General features: G+C 31.5%; 1 protein-coding gene and 1 long non-coding RNA gene across 2 annotated transcripts; both read right to left on the reverse strand.

Moving 5' to 3' along the window:
- Positions 1 to 1085: 1085 nt before the first annotated feature.
- Positions 1086 to 3525, reverse strand: LOC116109068. The gene is made up of 3 exons (XR_004124714.1): positions 2657 to 3525; positions 1560 to 1694; positions 1086 to 1443 (listed from the first exon to the last, which is right to left on the reverse strand). It is a non-coding gene; the product is annotated as an uncharacterized LOC116109068 (long non-coding RNA).
- A 225-nt stretch (positions 3526 to 3750) lies between these two features.
- LOC116109066 (disease resistance-like protein DSC1) lies at positions 3751 to 8245 on the reverse strand. The gene is made up of 5 exons (XM_031395325.1): positions 7665 to 8245; positions 6199 to 7267; positions 5720 to 6019; positions 4391 to 5620; positions 3751 to 4281 (listed from the first exon to the last, which is right to left on the reverse strand). The coding sequence occupies exons 1-5, from the start codon at positions 8141 to 8143 to the stop codon at positions 3868 to 3870; spliced, it is 3492 nt and encodes a 1163-aa protein (XP_031251185.1). The 5' UTR covers positions 8144 to 8245; the 3' UTR covers positions 3751 to 3867.
- Positions 8246 to 9520: the final 1275 nt, after the last annotated feature.

A 9520-nucleotide genomic window follows, 5' to 3' on the forward strand; every position in this document is an offset into this window, starting at 1 on the left:
TAGATAATGTATTAAACGAAAACAATATAGAATGCCCACAAATAGCTACAATATTCTATTATAATTTGTTTGCATTCGATAATTTATTTGTCAATTTCCCTTTTATCTTTTAACAATTAATAACCCATATAAACGAAAAAACACCTAACCCCATCAACTACTTTTTGTTGTCTTTTTGAGAAGCAAAAAAATCTGGCAATACCTTCTATTCTCAATTCACAACCAAATAAAAAATGCATAATTATAATAATTATATTCCAAATTAGACACTACAAAATCAATGTATATTACAAATTGTCAATATCTAATATAAGTTTATGGACAGATATGAGGAGCTATACAAAATTGTTAATTAACACATTAACTTTTTTTGATAACTTTCTTGATACAATCAATTATAATTCACACATTAACCTACAATACATGAATGATCTTGGTTAACATAATTTGATAATATTGTTTTTATAAAAATTAATATTATCCTTAAATTACAATTGCAACCATTATTTGATTGAAAAATTAGAAATTTATTATAATGTGAGAATCAAAATTTCTTTGTGCAGGATTTCAATCATTTGATAGTAATATCAGGCATTAAAATTTAAATTTGTAACATAAAACATTTTAATAATGTAAAACTTGAAATTTCAATATGATAAATTAAATATTAAACGTTATCCATGTTAATCAAATCCTTTATCTGCACCAAATTTTTTGTAAAAAAACGATTATAAAAATATCTTATGGAATATTAAATTAAATCAATCGAGTCAATTTTTGATATTTTGCCTTATTTATATTTTTATCTAATTTTTATTTTATTAATATTTTTTAAATTAAGTTTGGGTAATGGGTTGGGTTTGGGTTACCCGTAGTCCATACCCAGCCCAAATAGAATGGGTTAACACTGGGACAATCAATCTTACCCCAGTTCTAATTGGGGTGGGTATGGGACACCCCAAATGGATTGAAAACCGTGGGGTCGACTCATTTACCCACATTACCATCCCTAATCAAAATATGAACTTTCTGCAAGGGTTTGGTATTGTAGGAACCATGTACAGAACTCTGCCTTTACAGCTTCATCAGGTTCATGGTCTCTCTAACTAAGCCTGGAAAATAATACATTCTAACTTATGCAATTCTGAAGAATGTTTTTATATGTTCCTATAATAACTTCAGCATCTCCCAACTGTTATTTTTAACAAACAAGAATTCCCTTACCAAGTAACCCTCCATCTCTACAGGCTAGTTGAAGCTCTGCATCTGAAAGTGACTCCTCAAAGGAATAAATTAAATGGCCAGCATAACACCAAATAATTGAGGAATGCTTTTACAAAATCAACCTGCTAATGATCTCCGAAAGATAATCATCAATGAACATCTTCCCAAAGTGGCATAGTCTTAAATTTCATCGTTCAATAGATCGGCATCAGGCCTAACCTATTCTAATGCAGAATAAACCTCAATTAAATTATTGTCAGCTAGCAGAAAATAGTTAAATAATAGAGTAAACCCACTTCCCATTTTAGGCAAAGGAACAAAAAAAGGACCATTACCTTGTTCATAAACTCATCCAGATCTTCCGTCGTCTCCATTTCTTGAGTTTATGACTTCTTTTGCCATTTCTTTATTAGTATCTTGAAGAAACTTAGCTATTTTTTTTCTTGCATTTAGCCTTCTTTTAGTGCCTCCTACAAATTAAGATTATAATTGAAACAACATTCTCCTGTATAGCTAGCAGTTCAGTAAAAACTTAAATGATACAAACATTTCTATGAATGTAAATCTAGTTCTACTCCTATTGAATGCGCTACATTTCTATGAATGTAAATCTAGTTCTAATCCTATTGAATGTGCTCAACATTCAAGCTACACCAGTCAATAAACAAGACTCTGACAAACATAAACACATCATTAACATTTAAGAGCTACAATTGCTAGGAAGACTTAGGATGAATACGGCTTAAGCAGCAAAGGTAATTCCAACTATTCCTCTTGTTTCATCTTGTCATGGAAGTTTGATGGCAATAAGTTTGAAACAATTTGAGGATATACTGATAGCAAGAACTCCATTAAAGGAGCTATAATAAAAACTGCAAACGGTAACCATAAACATATCCTCACATTAGCCCAAGGTAATTTTATACTCAACCAATAACAATGCATAGTAGACTTGGATTCTCTGTCTAATAGCGGATTTTCATAGCCCGAAATTCCTATTAAACATCCACCGCACCTAATGTTGGCAAGCATATATAATATTATTTAAGTTGGAATATTAAATTGCTGACTTCTTATGAATACCTAGAGTCCCAATCATATATAACTACAATCCGAGAAAATGGAAGTACATCCAAAAGGTTCACAAGGTAATGCTGATGGGAGTTATATATATTATGAATCAAAAGTTGAAAGCTAAGTTAAGCAAATCTTTTGCGCAATGAATGCATTATAATAAATTATCTTATCGTTTACTGCTTCCCTATGATGGTTTTTTTCTATTTTCACGTATCCTAATGGTCATAACAAAACATATATACTAGCCTAGACAACAAAAAGAAAAAAGAACTGCACAGGAGTTGATTTTTATGCAATAAACAAAAAATGGAGAAGAAAAAAAGCTTGAGACAAAATGTTTTTTTCCATTGCTCACCATCTTTAGTTGGCCTTTGAGATAGATGGCTGTCAAGATATGAAACCTTTGAGAATCTTCATTGGCAGGCGGTTCGAAAATCTCCCAGAAGCAGAGGGTCTCTTCACTCTGCCCCAGCTGGTACCAAAGTTAGTCCATACGGTTCCATGAAACATTGGTTTAGGAAATCAGCTACATTTATTTAAGAATACAAGATACTGGGTTCTAAACTAATGTTTGTCAGATAGTCAAACCTGAGAAAGCTCAAGAACTCTAGAGCTTTGCAGCTTTTAACTCCACATGACTTCAGCCATCGAGAGGTCATTGAAAAGCTCCAGATATTGGTTTAGGACATCAGCTACATTTTTTTTTTTTTTAATGGAAGTTGAATTTTTTTTTTTAATTTATAGACTAAAAGAAAATTTAAAAAAAATGAAAGAAAGTAGGCTTTTATTTTTATTTTTATTTATTTTTATTTTTATTTTTTTAATTTGATAATTTTTGGATTTCTTATTATTTATTTTGTAAAAAATAATAATCTAAATTGTTCAATTACATGTTTACATTTATTAAATGTTAAATCTAACTCTAATTAACTAATGATTGTCCCTTAATTGAACAATTTATAACTTTTGTCATCTCATTATAAAAATTTGAAAAGTTTATACCTTAATTGGAAGTATCCCTTTTATATATGTATAATGTCAAAAATACCCTTAGATAACGATATAAATCGCTAGATAAATTTATATTAATTGATTAAATAAATCAATAATTGAAAACGTTATTATATTAAATAAAATAATATCCCTTTTGGTACCTGCAGTCTCCTTTTAAATTTTCTTTAAAAAAAATTATTAATTTATTAAAATATTTTATTTGTTTTAAAAAATTTATTAAAAAGTTTTAAAATATAATTTAATAATTATACTGAATAGATAAAAATAGGTCCTTTTTTGTTATTTTTCATATCATAACAATTTAAAAATCTAATTTACCAAAGACTCTAATTTCTAACTTAGTTTAAGTTGATAATTTTCAAAGTTGGTGAAGAAGACAATCTTAAATTAGATGTAAATAATATGAACATGTATAAAATGAAATATGAAACCAGAAGAAAATCATTCAAAAATTAGTCATAAAGCATGAAAATAGTCTAGAGATAGAACTACTTCATTATGTGACGTAAAGATTAAGGTATATATGTTCTTTAATTACCTGTAACGAGAGTTTTAATCTTTTCGGGAGTGTGCATAAAACAGACGGACCCCACACTTCTTTATTATTAGATCGTTTGGACTGTAGAAATTGATGATGGCCTCCGTATCTCCATAAAAGGAAGCCTCAGCTGCTGTACCGAAACTACACCACACGAATACGTGATCTGAATTAATACGTCCAGTGGTAAATAGGGCACTATCAAGAGGCTGGCTATACATTGGGAATTTCCAACGCAACAAATACCCAACAGTCGATGAACAGCAATGGTTTTTGGGAATTCCGACAATGGCACAAAAGGCAAAACCGAAAAATGTACCATTAACCCAACCACGTGGTAACTCTATGTGAGATCCATTACTTTGAATGTCAAACCACTCTGGAATTTCACTCCCAGGGAATACTAAATAAGCTCTGACAATACTCCGCTACACCATTAAAAATTGTTGTAAAATTGTTAAATTAATATAATGCATTTTATTTATATAAAAGAAGAAGAAATTGAATCATATGGGAATGAGATAGACTGAAACATACCTTTGAAAATTCCAAGAGAGAATCAATCAAAATCGTTCTAACTGCATCCCAATCTAGACTGAAGCAATTGCTGAAGTTAAGCGTCATGTTGTAATATCTATCAGTGATAGATATTATACTATCACTCGGAGTTTCCAAACCAGATAACACTTTCAGCAATTTGCAACCATCTGCCTCAACTTCTTGCAGATTACATGGAAGCTTTGGTAAGGATTGAAGCCTATTACAAAAACTTATGCTAAGTAGCTTTAAAGCAGAAAGGTTAATGATGCTTGTTGGTAGACTCTCAAAATTGTTTCCGTCCAATTTTAAATCTGTGAGGAAGGACAACTCGCCAAGATTATTGGGTAACTCTGTAAGATCGCAGTGATTTATATTTAATCTCCTTAGAAATGGAAGACCTGGTAAAATAGGCAATGGAGGCTTCAGCTTACATCCCTCAAAAGATAAATGATGAAGATTCTTCAAATGTCCCAGAGATGATAGTTGTTCTCCTAAAAGAATTCCATGAGCATCTAGCACTTCCAAACTTTCTAAATTTCCTATGTCTTTGAGCAATCCATTAAGCTTCAAACAACCAGAGATACAAAGATATTTCAGAGAATTCAATTTAAAAAGGCCGTTTGGAAGACTCTCAAGGCTTGAACAATTTTTTAGACTCAATCTTACTAGATTGGATGCATTCTCAATCGATGAAGACAACTCTTTTATCGCAGTTCCATCTAAATATAACTCTTCTATATTGCGTGGGATCCCTAGAACAAACTTTAGGTTTGACAAACCAGAGAGATTAAGTTGTCTAAGGGAATTCAAATTACAAAAGCTGCTTGGAAGACTTTCAAGCCCTGAACAACCCTGAAGATTCAATTGAACTAGTCTCGAGGGACTTTCGATCGAAGAAGATAATGTTTTTATTGCAGCTCCATCTAAACACAATCGTTCCATATTACATGAGATCCTTGGAGCAGCGTTGAGACTAGAGCAGCCAGAGAGAACAACATCTCTTAAAGACTTAGATTGAATGCCAATTGGGAGACTGATAAGGCTTCTGCAATTTCTTAGATTCAAATTAACAAGTTTATTGAGATTCCGAGATAAAGGAGTAATCTCAAACAAACTTGTACAACCTTCTAGAATCAAGCTCTCTAGATTTTGAGCTTCTGATAGGTCTGGGACTTTAAGTAGATGATTTGAGTAACTTATGTCAATGTATTTTAAATTAGCAAGATCCTGTAATAGAAAGAAATTAACAACACAAATTAAAAAAAAAAAAAAAATTACAGTATTTAAAATTTATAAAAGAGAACTCTCGTGTGAAATAACATATACCTTAGTACCAGTCCATAGTTGTTCAAGATTGCTGTTGTGCATCTTAAGTACAACAAGATTATCTGGATCAAAATTCAATGGCAACAATGTGCAAGGGTAATTATCCCAATGGAGGCATCTTAGCTCTGTGAAATCAAATTCAATGCCATCAAAACCATGCACCTTATTATCGTGTATCCAATATGAGTTATACACAATCAAGAATCTTAGATTATGCATCTTCGAGAAAGCAGACGGATTCAGGTGTATGTCTCTTATATGGTACATATCAAAACATATGCCACGTACTGTATCAGTTCCCTACAATCAAAACCAAATGATAAATCAGCACAATTATATAAAATAACCTCCCAAGCCCCAAGCCTGTTACCACATAAACTAATACAAGGAAAAAAAATGAAACTGATAATCTTCTAGAATTTCAAGATTTCACAAATAATATACAATAGAAATTGAAAGCTACTGTCTTTTGTACTTACAAGATTCTTTTTCAGTACATGATAGACGACATTATAATGCCACAATCGACTTCTATGGCCAAGTTTATGAACAGACTCTTGTCGAACAATTTCCCTACCCATATCTTGAAGCAAATCATGAACTCTTATGGTTTTGTATGAAATAGAAATGAGAGCCTTATCAATGAGAACACTGATTCCAATACGTGAACTGAAGATACTAACCAGATCATTATCCCATCCATTAAAGAAGCACACAATATCTAGAAATAAATCCTTCTCTTTACAATCTAATCCATCGTAACTTATCTTAAGCACAGTTTGAATAGTCTTATTGGGAGAGTTTTCTAATTCATCCAATGCACTTTCCCATTCAAATTTTTCTCTACCAAGTAGAAAGCAACCTAAGACTTCAAGAGCTAAAGGCACACCTTTAGTATAATTTATTACTCTATTTGATAGCTCCATATAACCTTCATCGATAAAATGGTTTTGTTTGAAGGCATGCTGTATAAAAAGTTGAAAAGATTCATAACCATCTAATCTTTTGACCTCATATATGGTCACATCATCGAGTCGACAAGTTTTAAGCACTTGTTTGTCCCTTGTTGTTATAATGATTCGACTTCCAGAACCCAAATAATCAAGATCTCCAATTAATTCCCTTATTTGTTTCAAGTCTGTCACATCATCAAAAACAATAAGAACCTTTTTGCGTCCAAGCCTTTCTTTTGTGAATGTGAGCCTTATATTGACGTGTTCATCCTCTAATATTGTAGAAAGAAGTTCTTGTCGCAAGTGACTTAGTTCACCTTTTTCCGATGCTTCCCTAACATTTTTAGTGAAATAAGAAGCTTCAAATTGACTTGAGATGTCATTGAAAACTGCGTCAGCAAGAGTTGTCTTGCCTATACCACCCATACCCCAAATCCCTACCTTGAATACTTCTTTTGGTCCATTAGACAATAAAGATTTAATTTCTTGAACCTTCATTGCTATTCCAATCAAGTTCTTATTATCAATAGATGACATATCATTCAATCTCTTCAAAGTATGTTCAATAATCCTCTCTATAAGTTTTGATTCAGGCCTACAGTTGAAACAAAAGGTAAAAAGAACAATAAGCATGAATAAATTAATGAAAAAAGAAATAAAGACAAAGCCTAATTCCAATAGCCCCCTCTCGTCCATCCTTGAAACTGAAAAATTTATGGGCATGATTACAAATTACAATTGAATTTATTACAAATAATTAAATCTATAATTCTAGTTATTTATCAAATTTATTGTAAATAATTACATTTGATTTTTTATTGTCTATCTAATTTTGTTTAAATAATTAAATCTTAAGCTCAGTATATGGAGATTGGAGCCATCACTAGATCAAGTGGCATTTCATTGCATATCTTCCAATATATAGTTTGAAGTCTATGCATGTAAAAGAGTAGAATTTCATTGAGAATATAAGATCAAGCGAAAGCATTCACCTAACGATATTTGAATCAAAGCCAGATAGATTGGCTGCGTCCGTCAAAGCACTCCTCCATCTTTGCAACATCTCTTCCTTCTGCCGGTATCGTACTCCATGCTTAGCAAATGCATCTCCATAAGTCCCAGTTTGCTTCCTTACATCTGATGGATTTACATGATAGAAAATTGGAATCACAATCTGACCATGCATCTTCTTGCAATCCATGATCTTCACGAGTTCATCGAGGCACCATTGAGAAGAAGCATAGTCTTTAGAGAAAATGACAATTGAAATCTTTGATCCTTCAATTGCATACAAAAGAGAGGGTGAAATCTCATCTCCTCTTTTAATTTCATCATCGATGAAAGTTTTAATCTTTCTTCGACACAAAGCAGCATTGAGGTGGCTGGTAAAAGCGTTGCGAGTGTCCTCACCTCTAAAACTAAGAAAGACATCGTACTTTTCTTGAGTAGAAGAAGACGAAGCAGAAGCCATCGTACTTGGGTTGAAGCAATCAGAGTGTTTGGAGATTTGGAAAATATTCACTGGCTTTACAGAGACTTTAGAATGGTAAAGTAATTGGTGTTGACTGCAGGGGATGTCGACATGGAGGGGCCATCTCCCTCTCTTTCTTGGGATAATTAATTAAACCCCCTGTTGAATAGTGTTGATCTCCCTAATGGTGCAAGCCCCCGTACATATGGCATAGGAAATTGCCCTTAACCCCCACCCTGTTAAACTTTGTTAATATAAGTTCATTAGATTGCAAAATGACATTTTTACCCTTCCAGAGTTAATTAAGTAATTAATATAACATTTTTCTCTTTTCATTAGCCTAGACCAATAATATTCACAGAGTTAATTAAGTAATTAACATAACATTATGTGATGGAAACAAATTAAGATTTAATAAACTTGCCTTTTTAACTTTTTCAAATCAGCGTTTGCTGAGAAAAGTATACCATGTTGGATGATAATTTCAAGTTTGCTTTCTTCTTCTTCTTCTATTATGATTTCTCCCCCTTTCACTGTTCACTACTAGAGCTGTAGTGGAGAAGAAGAAACCAATGTCTGAAGAAAAATCAAACAAACGTCTCAAAATTGTAAAAGCCCGTAATGGCGTGAACTTTTCATAAAATTGTTTCCCACTAACCTCTTTTTGGTCCCATCTTCTTTTCTTTCTTTGACTCAATCTGCCTTTGAAATTATTTTTTGCATAATTTTACTCTTTAAAATTGGAATCCCCAATTTCCAAAAAGCACTATTCTTGGGCATTGACCCAGCCTACCTACTTACAGTAGATATTCAAGTTTTATAAAATTATTTCTTTAAATTTTCTAAATTATCCTTGACCATTATTCACAAATTTTTCAGTTTTTACCGAATGTTATATGTACTGAAACTATACAACAAAGTATATATGTGGCGAAACTGAATTTTACTTTGGGAAGGGCTAAAAATATTTTTGAAATAAAGGTAAATAAAGAGGGGAAAAAATCATATCTCAATAATGTAATTGATAAATAAATATAATTAATAAGACTATTTCTTTTTAATGAGGAAATTGATATTATTTTCTAGAAGAGATTAAAGAAATAGTTATATGTAGAGCATAAAATCATTTAGGTAATATTTGAGTGAAAGGGATAGAAATCTATATATACACAAATATTAGTTGTCTTCTTATAATAGAATTATGAATTCCTTTTCAATAAAGAAAAATAAGAAAAAATAAATTTCTTTAATTGGGATATATGAAATAAAAAGAAATATTTTTTTGATGAAGATTGACATACAAATTGTAATAATCTTGTAAGAATTATAAATTTTTATTTAATGTGATGATAAAAGCAAGAAAAATTTCAAATAAAT

Source organism: Pistacia vera, unplaced genomic scaffold (assembly GCF_008641045.1).
Source record: "Pistacia vera cultivar Batoury unplaced genomic scaffold, PisVer_v2 Contig570, whole genome shotgun sequence".
NCBI classification, from domain to species: domain Eukaryota; kingdom Viridiplantae; phylum Streptophyta; class Magnoliopsida; order Sapindales; family Anacardiaceae; genus Pistacia; species Pistacia vera.